The sequence below is a fragment of the Mauremys mutica genome, chromosome 1, assembly GCF_020497125.1.
Source record: "Mauremys mutica isolate MM-2020 ecotype Southern chromosome 1, ASM2049712v1, whole genome shotgun sequence".
NCBI classification, from domain to species: Eukaryota; Metazoa; Chordata; order Testudines; family Geoemydidae; genus Mauremys; species Mauremys mutica.
In genome coordinates, this window is record NC_059072.1 from 82,328,223 (window position 1) to 82,344,501 (window position 16,279).

At 44.4% G+C, this 16,279-nt stretch overlaps 1 protein-coding gene across 3 annotated transcripts in view; it reads right to left on the minus strand.

Moving 5' to 3' along the window:
- Positions 1-16,048, minus strand: part of EEA1 (early endosome antigen 1) — a 129,815-nt gene extending 113,767 nt beyond the window's left edge. For 2 of the 3 annotated variants that reach the window (XM_044980571.1, XM_044980564.1), the window contains exon 1: positions 15,699-16,048. In XM_044980571.1, the coding sequence (XP_044836506.1) occupies positions 15,699-15,776 (78 nt within the window). In that variant the 5' untranslated portion in view covers positions 15,777-16,048. Of the gene's footprint in view, positions 1-13,973; positions 14,100-15,698 lie in introns of those variants that run through there. The other variant, XM_044980579.1, reaches the window with a different exon arrangement.
- Positions 16,049-16,279: the final 231 nt, after the last annotated feature.

The following is a 16,279-nucleotide window of genomic DNA, read 5'->3' on the forward strand; positions in this document are numbered from 1 at the left end:
AATTGTAGTATAGATTCTATTTCTGTTTATAAATAATATTCTATATCTTTTTTCCCCACCAGGATTACATCATCTAATTACTGTACTGCTCCTAACATACAGTACACCTTAAAGAAGTCTTTGAAGACCAAACAGGATGAGGAGAGTGGTTGTGGGAGAAGGAAATTAGCTGAATGCACTCCACCTAACAGAGGTGGGCAATGGTGACCATGACAAGAGATAGGAGAAGAGAGAACCTCTTCTTGTTGCATCCTCCCCCTTCAGTTGTTGCTGAAATGGCCACTGCTACAAGTTTATCCATTTTGTGTACTGTTTGTTACTCAGTCTATTTGCTGGAAATATGAAAGAAGACAAAAAACAACATGGGAGAACAATATAGTCTCATTCTAGCTATAAAATTATTAGAGTGCAGTAGCATCCATAATATGGTAGAAGATTTCTAACCACAGATGATGATATAGCCCCTACCTCTAAAAATTTATAATCTAAAAGGCAAAAAATGGATCAAAGGTGGAAGAAAGGAATATGATATATGAACACGATTTATACATCAAGGTGGTGCCTGGCACTTAGGTTGGTATTTCTCATAACTTATTTTTTTACATTGTATCAGCTACCATCTATTGCTTTCTTACCAACCAGTTAATTTCCTATAGACTTCACAACAGAGGGGAAGGGATAGCTCAGTGGTTTGAGCATTAGCCTACTAAACACAGGGTTGTAAGTTCAATCCTTGAAGGGGCCACTTAGGGATCTGGGGCAAAATCAGTACTTGGTTCTGCTAGTGAAGCCAGGGGGCTGGACTCGATGACCTTTCAGGGTCCCTTCCAGCTCTATGAGATAAATATATGGAGATATACCTAACAGAAGTAAGTCTTGGGATTAGATTTAAATATTAGATCAGTATAAACACAGAAAGGGCATTCCACAGGTAGGGAGTAGGATGGAAGAATATACAGAGACTGTTATAGGAAAGCAAGGTATCAAGGCTAGCAACACTGGTGAAATGAAGAGGGCAGGGAGCAACGCAAAAAATGAGATCAGACAAGTAGGGCAGGGCAAAGGTATCATGCAAGGCCCTGAAGGAAGTGACAAAAGCTTCATGTGGCAGATAAGCTGCAGTTCATAACACAATAGCACCTACAAGTTATGAACAATGCTACATATTCATCTGTACCAGCAGACAATGTTCTTTATAGTAACTAATATATCTTTTATATAAAGTTCTGCTAACATGTGGAGATTCAGTGGAGGAATTCAAAGTGGGGAGCAGTGTGATAAGAACAGTTCAGGGAAGAGGGGTTAGGTATATTACATTGGGAAAGTAATGGGCAAGATACTCAAGGAGGGCTAAGTTGCTGACATCATTGCTTTCTAGGGCTTGGCTACACTTACAAGTTGCAGCGCTGGGAGTTACAGCGCTGGTCATGCAGCTGTGGAAGGGCCAGCGCTGGAGTGTGGCCACACTGACAGCTACCAGCGCTGCAGTGTGGCCACACTTGCAGCACTTTCCAGCGCTGTATTGAGAGGTGCATTGTGGGCAGCTATCCCACAGAGCACCTCGTCCCGTTTTGGCACCGTTTTGGCGCTGAGTATTGTGGGAAGGGGAAGGAAGTGTGCGGGTCATTCCGCTTCCTGTTTGCCAGCGCCCCGTGGTGCATCGCTTCACATCCCAGCATTCACTCTTTCCAGCAGCGTTTGGCGCCATTGTGAGTGTCTTTCTGTTACTCTCTGTGTGAATCGCGATTTCTGTGGCAAATGGAGCCCGATCTGCTGAGGACTCTGCTGATGAGTGTCACCAGCACAACACGTTTGGCAGTCCAGCTATTCCTTCAGCTCCAAAGTGACAGTGAGGATTCCGACGATGATATCAATATGGATTTGCCTGCCGCGTGTGACACTAAAGTGCTTGCGGCATTTACGGAAATGCTCAGCACCGTTGAACGCCGCTTTTGGGCTCGGGAAACAAGCACTGAGTGGTGGGATCACATCGTCATGGAAGTCTGGGATGACGAGCAGTGGCTGCAGAACTTTCGTATGAGAAAAGCCACTTTCATGGGACTGTGTGCTGAGCTCGCCCCCACTCTGCGGCGCAAGGACACAAGATTGAGAGCTGCCCTGACGGTGGAAAAGCGAGTGGCTATTGCAATCTGGAAGCTGGCAACTCCAGACAGCTACCGGTCGGTCGGGAACCAGTTTGGTGTGGGAAAGTCGACCGCGGGAATCGTTTTGATGCAAGTTTGCAAGGCAATTAATCGCATCCTGCTAAGAAAGACCGTGACTCTGGGGAGCGTGCAGGACATTGTGGATGGCTTTGCACACATGGGTTTCCCTAACTGTGGAGGGGCGATAGATGGGACGCATATTCCTATTCTGGCCCCCCCCCACCTGGCATCAGAGTACGTTAATCGGAAGGGGTATTTCTCTATGGTTCTCCAGGCGCTTGTGGATCACCGCGGGCGTTTCATTGACATTTACACAGGCTGGCCTGGAAAGGTGCATGATGCACGCATCTTTCGGAACAGTGGCCTGTTCAGGAAGATGCAGGCAGGGACTTTTTTCCCAGACAGGAAGATCACAGTAGGGGATGTCGAAATGCCCACTGTGATCCTTGGAGACCCCGCGTACCCGTTACTGCCTTGGCTCATGAAACCCTATACAGGGAAGCTTGACAGGAGCAAGGACCGGTTCAACTACAGGCTGAGCCGGTGCAGAATGACTGTGGAGTGTGCTTTTGGGCGTTTAAAAGCCCGCTGGCGTTGCTTGTATGGGAAGCTAGACTTGGGGGAAAGCAGCATCCCCGCGGTTATATGCGCTTGCTGTACCCTCCATAATATTTGTGAAGGGAAGGGTGAAACATTCAGTGAGGCATGGACCACCGAGGTTCAAGTCCTGGAGGCTGAATATGCACAGCCAGAGAGCAGGGCTAATAGAGAGGCCCAGCACAGGGCTACAAGGATTAGGGATGCCTTGAGGAAGAATTTGAGGCTGAAAGCCAACAATAATGTTTGCTGCCTTGCATGGGAGTGAATTGCACTGCTTACACTGTTATTCTATTATCCATAATAATAATAATATGATTTGTAGTGCCTCTTTCTTTACTGGGCTAAGGTATCTTTCACTATCTGCTATAATAAAGACTGTTTTCAAAGCCAAGAATTGTTTTATTGAAAAGAAAAAAACTTCCTTGACAGACAGACAGACACACAACATTTCATGAACACAAGAGGGCAGGGGTGTGGGTTGGTGAACTGTACAGTCACAAGTTTGCATATGCCCTGTCTGGATTGCTGTTTAATGAATCCTGCACTTCAGGGTTCATATACTGCATGGTGATGGGGGTTGAATGCAGAGGGTAAGGGTGGTGGTAGGTATCAGGGCTGGTTGGGGAACATACAGGTGTTGGAGGCAGCTGGTGGTGGTAAGAACCTGGATGCTGGGGAAAGGTGGTTTGAGCTGACATTGGGGCACAAGGCACAAAGGACGGGGCGGGTGGGGGAGTAGCACGGTAGTGCTCTGCTTGCATGGCAACGAGTGACTCTATAGACTCCGCTTGGCGCTCCAGGATGCTTAGCAGCCGCTCCGTGGTTTTCCTCTTGGCCACTGCATTTCTCTTGTGTGTCCTGCTTTCTTTCTCTCGCCAATCCTTCAAGTCCTTACTCTCTCGAGCAGACTGATTAAGAACAGTTTTCAGCATGTCTTCTTTGCTCTTTCGGGGATTTTTTCTCAAATTTTGAAGCCTCTGTGATGTTGAACATCTGGGCAGTCCAGTAGTCAAGGTCACTGTAGAAACAGAAATGACAACATTTAACACGGGCAGCATTGTATCCACTATCTCCAGACATGAATTGTTACACTGAGGGAGTGAGTTCTTATTTAAGCATTCTTTTACCCACACGCATAACACTACAGAAGCCACGACATGGTGAGTGAGCAGTGCTTATATGGGGAGAAGTGGGGCTTGGGTGTAAGAGGGGAGCTGGTTGCTTCGGGTAATCTGGAGTGCTAGAGGGGTTGAGTGAAATGAAGATGCAGATGCAGGGGTGATCTTATCTCCCTATCTCTTCACTAAAGAGTCTCCCAACATTTTTCACAGGACTTAATCCTGGAAGATGTTTCCCTACTGCGAGTCACTAGGGAACAGCGGGGGGCTCTTTTAGAGCAATGTGGATTCCGCCCGGGACCCTATGCGGCTTGCCTGTGTTCAGAAATGGTCCCCCCACCACTGGCAGAAGAGTGGCGCGGACGCGTCACCGTCACTGGGACAAGGGACACAGTGGCTCTGCCTATAAACCTGCGCAGGCATATTGCCCACGCTCTGGATGAAGCTTTTGCTGAGATAACTGAGGCAGATTACCGCGACGTGATAGACCACATCAACGGGCTATTCCACATCTAGAGGCTGGCATGCATGCATCCATAACCCCCCCTCCTCTCCAGAAACATTTCACCCAGAAAATAAAAGCCGCTTACCGGTAACACGCTCCTCTGCTTGTCCTTCTGCAACTGCTGGCTGCTGCGATTGGGTGCTTTCCTCCTGGCTTGAGAAGAGCTCCTGGCTGCATGCCTCCAGGGAATCTGCGGTTTCTTCCCCCATGCCAGGAGCTTCACTCGCGGTTTCCTCCCCCCCCCACGCCTCCGCCTCCGCCGCCTCCTCCGCCTCCTCCTCCTGTCCCCCAGCCTGCTCAGAAGTGTCCATCGTTATCCTGGGATTGGCAGTGGGGTCACCCCCAAGTATCTCATCCATCTCCCTGTAAAAACGGCAGGTCGTGGGAGCAGCTCCGGATCGTCGATTCCCCTCTCGGGCTTTGTAATAGGCACTCCGCAGCTCTTTAATTTTCACCCTGCATTGTACTGCGTCCCGATCATGGCCCCGATCCAGCATGGCCCTTGATATCTGCTCAAAGATATCGTAATTCCTACGGCCGGAGCGCAGCTGTGCCTGAACAGATGCCTCACCCCAAACACTGATGAGGTCCTGCAATTCACCAGTGCTCCATGCTGGGGCTCGTTTGCCGCGTGGAGGCATGGTCACCTGTAACTGATTAAAACTGATTGCACTCCACACCTGGCTGCAGCAAACAGGAAGGAGATTTTTAAATTTCCCGGGGCATTTACAGGGCGGGTCACCTGAGGCAAGAGCAGTAGAGTGCAAACTGATGTGCAGAGTGGCTGAACAGGAATTCTGGGATAACTACTTATTCCCTGGAGGACAGGTAAAGCGCTGGTGAGTGTCCACACCTGCTGGGCAGCGCTGGATCACCAGCGCTGCACTCCTTATACCCCTGCCGGGATGGGTTTTCAGCCAGCGCTGCAACCAGGGAGTTGCAGCGCTGGTTGTGCCCTGCAAGTGTGGACGGGGTGTTGTTGCAGCGCTGGAAAGCCTCCACCAGCGCTGCAACTTGTAAGTGTAGCCAAGCCCCTAGAAAGGTATGAAATATCCACCAGCAAAGGGAGCAGGAAAGTCTCCTGATACTCCCGGGGAGACACTTCATGCATACGAATATTAGCACAAGATTCAACGATACAATATGTGATGTAAGAGCATTTGTATATGTTTAAGACACTAATTACCCTTTCCTTTCTTAATGACAAAAAGCTTCTAACTCACATCCACACCCTATGAGCTACACCTACATCTACAATCAGTCAATAGTCAACCTTCAGGTCAAACTACTGCAATACTTTTATGTTTGAAGCATATGTCTACCATGTGAAGATCTAGAAACTTACTAATACATTTTACCAGATTTCACCTAAATATAACTCTTCCTCGACTAATGTCCAAAGAGCCTAACTGCCAGGTTGAGAGACTAAGGCTATGGCTACACTTGCACTTCAAAGCGCTGTCGCGGCAGCGCTTTGAAGCGCTAAGTGTAGTCAAAGCACCAGCGCTGGGAGAGAGCTCTCCCAGCACTGTCCGTACTCCACCTCCCTGTGGGGAATAACGTACAGCGCTGGGAGCCGCGCTCCCAGCGCTGGGGCTCTGACCACACTGGCGCTTTGCAGCGCCGCAATTTGCAGCACTGGAGAGGGTGTGTTTTCACACCCTGCTGCAGCGCTGCAAATTTGCAAGTGTAGCCATGGCCTTAGTAATTCTCTCCCCAGAGCAAAGAGATCTGAGAACAAGAACAGACTTGCCTAAATTTGGGCTCCTAGAATCAGCTGTGCTGCAGTAAAGGGAACAGAGGGTACAGGCATAAAAGCACTGACTCCAGTGTTCCAAAAAACCTTCGGATAGGGATTTCTGAACCACACCCAAATCTCATGTTGTGGTAATAAGCTCTAATACACCAACTGTTTAAGTATGACTATTCCTGAAGTTCTAGATGACAGAGGTGAGTAAACGCCACTAATAAAGAACTGGTGAAGGAACAGTGTGTCCAAATGGGAGCAACTTGTACAAGAAATTATTATTGCCTAACTTGAACCTTAGGTATCTCATGTGCATTAGCCTTCTTGATATGGTGAAGGATGCATCTTGAGTGTTCAACTCCAAAGCAATCTTGCGAACAGAAGGAAATTATGTTACTATATGAAATTTTGTTTTATTCAAACATTTGTTGAGATCAGCATTGGACACAGATCCCCTTTTCTTCATGGGAATGAAAAAGCAATGAGAGTAAAAACCTGTAATCTAAAACTAAAAGATCCTAGCACCCACTTTATTGTTCCTAGTTGGAAAAAGGGAGGACTTCACATGAGATGGATGTGGGAGAAGGAGATTTAGGTTTTTATCAGAAGTAGAGGTGGAACCATTTTTTATAACCAAGAACCCAATGGCCCATAGTAATAGGGCTTCAAACTGTAAAGTACAACAAAATGGAGTCCTCAACAGCATGGATGAGGGGGACCAATGGAAAAGGCTCTCTGTACTTGACCAGCAAAATTGCTACTTGGACCCAGATGTTAACAATGGGTCTGATTGTCCATTCATACTGGTGTAAACAAGAAGTAGCTCTGCTGACATCAATGGAGTTACACTTGCATAAGCAAGAGGATAAGCAAGCCCAAATGTCATCATGGGTGTTGAGCAAGATTGGTATTGGCACTCCGTAGGCTATTGATCCCTCTGAGATTGACACCCATAAGATCTGTAGGGTCTAATAGGATATGATTCTATGTGAGACTAACGTGAAAAGGAGAGGGGCTTTGAACTAGTTATGTATGTGAGCATTTTTAAATGGCTAACATCCAAGTAGTGGGCAATAATCCTTGGCTCCATTAATGTGCTCTAGGTTTCATCTGTTTTTGAACTAATGAAATCAGGACTTTGAAAAAGGACAGTCATACTGCTCCCAGCACCTGTGTGTTATCCAGAGAGGAGGAAAAAAATGAAAGATTCCACTGGGAAGAGAGAAGAAATCTCTTCAATTATAATTAAGAATTTGTTTCCTGTAATACATACAAAATACTAGATGTTGTACATAAAATAAAGGAAAGCATGGTCCCCTCCCCAAAGAGCTTACAGGAATAAAATGTTGCCTGTTCCACCTACTCCTATTGCAAAATTTCATCTCTAATGTGCACATATCCAGACGAAAGACGTATCTATCTTAGACAAGTGGGAGGAAGAATACTGCATCTTGTTATTACTCTACTTCTCTTCACCTTGAAACTCTATGAATTTGAGGCAGAAGCACCTTGCCACACAGTACATGAGCTGTGGCCATGCTCAACAAAGGTTATGCCCAGACATCATTCTTGTAACCCCCCCCCCCCCCCCGCACTGAGAAACCCCAAAGAAGATATATGCATGTTCACACTGATGGAGAGGCTCAGATACTAATTTTTTCTCCCATAGAGAAACAACAACTTCAGATTGTCAGATCAGCTGTTTAGCCCATTTTTTTGGGGAAGGAATTCTTAGAACCACAAGCTGCTCAACTCTGAGGATGATGGAGAGACTTTCCTACAGGTCCTAACAACAGAGAAACTTTAATTCTCAAAACCTCAGATCCAGTTAGGTTCCCGTCTGTTCAAATGTCTGCAGTACACAATTTGTCCCAAGTGGTAATAGATCTTTCTGATACAAAGAAAGCGTCTCAACTAAGGGATGTATCTTTTCTGGACCTCTTGCAATGAAAGCAGGTCTTTGGTTCCATCTTTCAGAACCTAAAATTCAAAGAATGTTCCTTCATGTACTTTAGCAGTGAAGCCTTAGAATAGAAAGATGGAAGTACAGAAAAATGAGCAAACTTGCTAGCCTTGGCAGTGATGCAGGAAGACTATTCTGCAGCCCACCTACATAGGAGGAAAGAAAGGGATAGTAGGAGGGTGGACACTTTTAGATCCACACTTCTGGAACATGTGCGTCTGCGTCAGAGTAGGGATCTGCTGAAGCAACTAATGATAAAGAAAATGTTATTTTCTTTCCGTTGTAAATTCTTACATAATGTTACTGTATACGGTTAAACAGCTGCCATGCTTCACCCCAGAGATGTCTGCATTTCAACATGAGTTATGCATATTAAATATTGATAGCTTGTAAAACACAAATTGCTTTAAAGCATTTGGCCCTGCAAATGCATGGTTATTGCAATGTTCAGGATGAAAGGTGCTATATAATGTAAGATGTTATTACTGCTTGCTTGATTAAAGTCACTGCTTTATGAAATACCTTAGGTGTGCTATCGTCACACTGAAATGCACTGCAGGACATGTCTTATTCCTGGTGTTATGCAAATACTAGCCAAAGTTATGAAACAATAATGGTAAAATCTTTTTAACATTTTGAAAGTAAAATGCTTACTTAAAACAGACATAGTTCCAGCCTACAACACAGGAAAGAGCATGCTACAAAGGGGTTTGTGTGTGCTTTTAAAAAAAAAAAATTAACCTTCAAAATCTGGAGAAACGTACATGTCCATTAGCAATATAGCAGAGACAAACTACTTAGTATCATAAAAAAATTAAATGCAAATTTTGTAGGCTATTGTGAAGACGCTGAAACCTCAAAATCAATCCACAGTACAATTTTCAAAATTACAGTGTACATGGACTTTATCGGTCAATTCGAGAACGAATCTTTTTAACTGATCTTTTCATTATTAAATATTTAGGAATACACACATTTAGTTTAGGCTTCAAGCATAAACACTGCTGTACCATGCACTCTGAACATCACAGTGTATACGCACAGCTTTGTAAGTATGGTCCATACTATATAACCCAGAAGAGGGTAGAAGGCTGATGCCCTTTTTAGTTTTCTTGTATGTTTGTCTTTTAATTATTCACTCCTGGATAAATTTCTGTGGTGTGGGTAGGAGGGAGAGAAAAGCTATCTACATAAAATATACACAGAACTATTACAAACACTTTTACAAGATTAAAATTCTGAAGTATGATTAGTGCTGGAAAAATGATTATGTAAAACTAGCACCTTCTTATTCAACAGATCTGCTTCCTGTGTGCCTGAGTCATAATTGTTTATTTTAACTACAAGTACAAGTTTACTACTGTTAGCACTTTAGAGCCAATACAGCTGCTGAAAAACAAGGTTAACTACACAGTATTTTTCATATATCATCGAAACTAGAAGCTAACCAAATGCAGAAACATCACCACCACCACCAAAGAAAGCAAGGGAAAGAGAACAGTTTTCTTTTTGAAAATCAGGTGATGCTTTACATATATTTACTTATTTATTTTAAATTTGGAAACCTAATACATCTGATGAAATCACTAAGAATATAAGTATGGGTTCCCACAATGTCACTTTTACAGTCACTTCTCTGTGTATCGCTGTACTTGAATTTATCAGCAGTGCCATTTAAAACATTTTTCAAATTAGTTTTAACTCAACCTCTTTAAAAATAAATGATAAACAATATTATGAACATGAAGTTACACAATTTTCCCAGCAGAGATTTAAATACCGCATAAGGCTTCTATTGTTCAATCATTCTGAATTCCCTAACAAATATTAAATGCAAGAATCAAAATATAAAAAGACAGCACTGCTTGTTTAAGTCTCTGCTCCTGAACAATTTTCAGGACATTAGCTTTGTTCCTTTCTTTTACTAGTTGTGTGTGCTATTTTTAAAAGAAGAAGAAGGAGCCTATTCACAAACTAATTTTTCCTTCAGAATTTTAGTGAGAAAGGACTATTTTCAAGTTATGAAAAGGTAATTTCACATTTCAAACTAACATTACATAAGATCATTCCAAGCCCTCAGTACATCAGTTTTTATCCACTGAAATTAATTACACAATACTATTACTTAAACTAATTCACATGCTAGAAACACTGTGTACTGTATAATATTATTATTTACTTATTTTGAAGAATGCCAGCTGCTTTACAGACAAGTAAAATGAAACAGCTCCTGCCTCAAAGGACAAAGTCTTCAGCCCCCATCTTGCAATGAGATCCATGCAGGCAGAACCTTGCATCCACATGGACACCCAATGAAGTCAATGGGGCTCCATACGAATGCAAGGGTCCATCCATCCAAACCTGATTGCAGGAACGGAGCCTAATAGACAATATATAAAAAACAGATAAGTCACAGGATGCAACACACAACAGATGACTAAGTCATTATATTCAACACATCATCTTGGTTAAAAAAGAGGAGGGGAGTGAAAAAAGACATGCATCCCTGATTGGTTATGCCAACTTCAAAAATTAAAATGAGCTACAATGAATAGTAATCAGTATTCTGTTTATTTTCTATTATCAAAAAAATTGAAAGGATACTTTACAAAGAAAAAGATCACAATTGTGAATGAAATGAAAACAGTGCTTTTGCAGCTTCAGTTGCTGCTGTCTTATAATTGCTATGCAAAGTGAACGGTTACAAAGGTGGAGATTTCCCTATGTTACACACTTTCAGGATTCATGATATACTATTAGTCGTGACTAACTGTTGGCTTAGGAAGAACATTAACCGAATTCAAGTTATGGCCACAAAGAAAAAAATATTACAAATATACCTGTTTCAGTGACTGCAAAATGTGTGTAATTTTCTTCATTATTAACAAAATGTGTACAAATATCACACACTTAAAAGCATAGAAGAAACCAATACATGCTTTAAATTATCCATTTCAGAACATATCATCTCACTTTTTAAAGTTTATACTACTAGTATTTATTCATACAATCTAAGCACAAAATTATGGATAGTTATTAACTTCAGTGCAAGTCAAGAGTCTTCCTCATATTTTGTCAACTCAGTATAGGGCCCTACCAAATTCATGGTCCACTTTGGTCAATTTCATGGCCAGGTTTTTATTAAATTAGTCAATTTCAAGTTTTCATTTGTTTACATCTGAAATTTCAGGTGTTCTAACCATGGAGGTCCCAACTAAAAAAGGAGTGGGGGGGGGTCCATAAAGCTATTGTAGGAAGATTGTGGGATTACCACCCTTACTTCTGCCCTTCAGAGCTAGCCAGCAACCCAGCTCTAAAGCCAGGACCATCACCAGCAGCAGCACAGAAAAGCGGGGCTGGGTGTTACCATATGTCCATTTTTCCCAGCAGCATGGATGGCTGACAGCTGGAGCTGCAGCCTCTCCACACAGGTGTGTGTGTGTGTGTGAGAGAGAGAGAGTTCAAGCCACAGCCTCTCCGCATGGGGGAAGGGGACAGCTCAAGTCACGCAGCTTCCTGTAGCACGGACAGGTTCCCAGAGGTGGGTCTGACCCACTCCAGGAGTGGCCCATGGAGGAAGTCTTCTCTCTCCCCAACCCCTCCTGCGACCAGCAGCTGGAGTGCTGCACAGGGTAGGAACCCAGCTGGGCACCAGATTTCATGGTCTGTGATGCATTTTTCATGACCATGAATTTGGTAGGGCCCTAATCATATACCAGGAGCTGCTTCTAATGTAACCCATGAATACAACTGTTTGTATAATTTTAACAATTTTCTGTTAAAGGGACAGTGTGAACTTAATCATATGTTGTAAGCAAACATTTATTTATCTATGTTACTAATAACAAAGAAAAAGAAAGGTTTTTAAAGTTCACATAGTCACTATGCCTCTTGTTTATATTTTGTATTTCCTTCTACTTAAACAATAAAAATGAATGAAATCAGTTTCATTTTTGAAAACGACAAGGGAATGTTTATTTGTTTAAAAACAACGGTCTTTGCTGAAATTTTTAAAATGTGTGAACATTTATATTTGCCTTAGATTTTATAAAAGATCATGTTAATTAAATTTATATTTTGGGCCACATTTCCAACAACTGTGTAAGTTTTTCTAAAAAGTAGATCATTTCTCAGGATCAATTAAAAAAAACTAATGTTAATAATACCTAAAATGATCAGCACCGGAAGTAAAGTTTCCCTGTTTTTTTGCTGTTACCTTATTAATTCTTTGGGAAGTCATATTTCAGGCAGGAAACTATTCCTTGTAAACAGTAACTTTTAAATAAGCAAAGGGAAAAACTCTGATTGATTAGAAACTATGGCAGAAATACAGTCTGAGGCACAAGAAAAATCAGTCACCCCCACACTTCAAAGTACACCAATATGTACACAGATATCCTTCCTTCCCACAAATAACAAGGTTTTATCATTGTTGCAATATATGTTCCTTACGTAGAGTATTATTAGAACAACTTCAAAAGCCTTCAAACCCTTTCACAAATATGCTTGTGAAAACAGGCAATTTTCAAAGCTGGTGTCAAATACCAAAGTTGGCTATTTTCACCACTTATACATGACTAAGTTCTACATGACACTGACATTGCAAGAAAGTTATGTAGGAATTAGAGCACACCCTTTCAACTAGCTGGGTGACTCAACTCTATTCTGTACATCCCAATGCTGAACACTAAAGATGAAGGCATCCCCTTTGCACTTTGAACCAGTTATCCAACTCCAGTGGAAACCAAATGTTTTTGACAACCATGTTTGTCATCTATGTTTTGTTGCACATTAATACTGCATGGTCAACATCCACATAAACCACAACCTATTAGGGCAGATAACACAACAACATAGTAGCAAGGTAAACAGTTGAGATTTTTTTTTAAAGGCAGATGAGGAGGGCAGAAGGAGAGACAGGGTTCAGAATCAAATAGCACAAGTTGATTTTTAAACCTATCTAAAGTTACGCAGGAACCAATTCCTAAAATAGGAGATAGCTGGCTGGTAGTTTTTGGTGTCCTGGCTTGCATTTGTATTTCAATTGACTTTAGAGTTTATTTATTAATCAGAGTCCAGAGGGGAGTAGGATGGAAATATACTATCCAGGATTACTGTGGGTCTGAGTTACAGAATCTGTGTGACTTTGCGTTTATTTTGATCTTCCGTGAGTGTGTGAGCATATAATGGCTCAGAGAGCTTCAGAGGGAGATGTAAGAAATGAATGTTTAATAACACAAGACTTAGGAGAGTGAGTAATGTCTCCCAACCCCAGCAGACACACCTCCCTGCCAGAGAGCCCTGCCATTAACCCTCTCCTGACGCCAGAACGGGCCTCCAGCCCAGCATCAGGCGGACACCACCTAGCGCAGCTGGAGTCAGGTGGAGAGGAGCTAGGAGCTGGGTCCGGGGCCTGCATCCCCCCGCTCCCTCTCTCCACTGGATTCCCTGGCCTCGGCCTGCACCAGGCGGGGCAGAAACAATCCGGGGCACAAGAGGGGGCCCTGCCCACCCAGACTGTGTGTTGGGGGCGGGCAGACTGGGGGCACTGCCTGGATCCTGCCTGGCACTGGACGCTGGGGAGACGGGGGAGAGGAAACACCCCCCCCCGGGCCGTACAGCCGGCCCCACAGCTGGGGGGAGGAGGACCCTGTCTAGCAGGGAATGTGCTTCTTCCTCCCGCCTCCCCCACGAAGGGGCAGGGCGGGGGCCCGCAGGCAGCCGGGCCTGGGGAGGCAGCAGCAGCAGCGCGGGGCGGGGGCTGCCATGCGGCCACGCGCGCCCCCTGCCCTGACCCGACCCGCCGCCGCCGGCAGCGGGAAGCGGAGCCGCCTCCCCACGCGGCGGCCCGGGCCGGCCGCTGTCACTCGCTTACCCGCTGCAAAATCCGCCTCAACATGGCTACGGCGGCCCGGTCCCGCCGGCTGCCTGCGGACGCGGCGCCGGGGTGGGGGCACCCGCTCTCCGCGCCGCCCGGCCCGCGCGCTCGGTGACAGCGGGGGCTGCCCGCCGGGAGGAGGAGCCGCCGCCGCAGCAGCAGCAGCAGCCGAGGGGCGGGACAGCGGCGCCAGCCTCCGCCACTGACGGGCAGCCGCTGGGCGGGGAGCCCGGCCGGCTCCGGCCTGGGGGAGGGGCCTCTCCCCAACCTAGGCCGCGCTCCCTCCACCCACCCCGCTTGGGTTTGCCTGCCCGGGCCCTGTGGGGTGACCCCCCATCGCTTCCTTCGGCCCGGACTGGGGATCAGGCTGTCGCCCCCCCAGGACATTCAGCAACAACTAGCTGGGCCGGGCCAGACTGGACGCTGCACTGCAGGTGCCTGCAGGGCTGGGGCTGCCCTGCTAGGCCCAGACAGACCGAGGAGCTGGGCGAGGTAATCGCTTTTATTGGGCCCACCCACTTCTGTTGCGAGCCAGGCCAGAAGAGCTCCGTCAGCTCCAAAGCCTGGCTCTCCCAGCAGCAGAAATGGGCCAATACAAGCTATTAGCCAACCCACCGTGTCTGGCTAGGACTAAGGACATAGGACAAAAGGGGGAGTGAAGCAGGACAGGAGAGTGGCACCTGCCCGGAGCCTGCTCTCATTAAGCCAGTTGGGGCTATTAATAAACTTCCTCTTTAAAACACTGGATCCCAGGACCATACCTAATGTATCCATGGCTATAAATGCTGTGGACACACTGAAATAGTTACCCCAAACAGTACCATGCGGACATCCTGAACTGTTGCAGAGACTAGTGAGACAATCAACTGCAACTGATGACTGAGGAATAAATTTTCTCACTTAAGCACAATTCAAAAAAGTTAAACATGCACTTAAATCCCATTCACTGAGATTTAAACTTGTGCTTAAGTGTTCAGTGACTGGGGATGTTTTTTCTGGGCCAAATCCTGGTCCTAATGGATTCAATGACAAACTACCACTGACATGCAAAGAACCAGGATTGTCTTAAAGGTAGAAAATGCAGTTGTAACCCAGAGAGAATTTGGATGCAAAGGCGACCAGCCTTGAATCTGTTAGGTTACAGCAGGGGTAGGCAACCTATGGCACGCGTGCCAAAAGCAGCACGTGAGCTGATTTTCAGTGGCATTCACACTGCTCGGGTCCTAGCCACCAGTTCGGAGGGCTCTGCATTTTAATTTAATTTTAAATGACACTTCTTAAACATTTTAAAAACCTTATTTACTTTACATACAACAATGTTTAGTTATATATAATAGACTTATAGAAAGAGACCTTCTAAAAACATTAAAATATATTACTGGCACGCGAAATCTTAAATTAGAGTGAATAAATGAAGACTTTGCACACCACTTCTGAAAGATTACCGACCCCTGGGTTACAGGATTGATAGACCACCAGCTCCTAAAGAAAGATAACGTTGTAAGACTATTTCATAGTATGATAATTTAGTTAAGAAATTAGTATTTATTTATAATAGATATAATAGATGTTTTTACCTCCTGTGTTTTTCATTATTTTTAAACTGCTTCTTTAACATGGTTTGATAATTACTTTTGAGAGCTGGGTTGTTATTTCCTTTTCTACATCTGTAAATAGTCCAGATTTTTTTTGTACTTGCAAATAAATTTGCTCTTCACTTACCTGATGGTTGCTGTCTTTTATCTCTGAAGCAGCAAATGGGAAAGCAAGGAAATCTAATTCTAGTTTAACTGCTTCCATGCATACTGCTAAACACTTGAGAGAGAATTTGAGAAGTTACACCATAGTCCAGAGTCTGTTATTCAAGAAAAGTGTTAATGTGGTAGCACATTCTCTAGCTTGCAACTAATCTCTCTCAAATAAAATCTTTGTTGCAATTGCTAATAGGCCTTTACCGGAGACAGTAAAAGCTACAATGAAAGTCGAATTGCTGTCTTTAGTATAAAATTTTTGATGTTGCTTTAGTTACATCATTAATACTCTGTCTCTTGCTCTGTATACAATACTGCTGTTCTCCCAGTCAGGGGCTTTGCAACCAGTGAAAATGCTGTGGCATTCCATGATGTCACAAATGGGAGTGGGAGGGAAGTTTAGAATATGCTGTGTCTAACTTTTGTCACAGTTACTTCTCCCTGGGCCCAATCCTGCATAATGCTGAACACTAGGGTGACCATACATCCCATTTTGGCCCAGACAGTCCCTTTTTTAAGCCCTGTCCTAGCCATCCTGACTTTTTTTCCAAA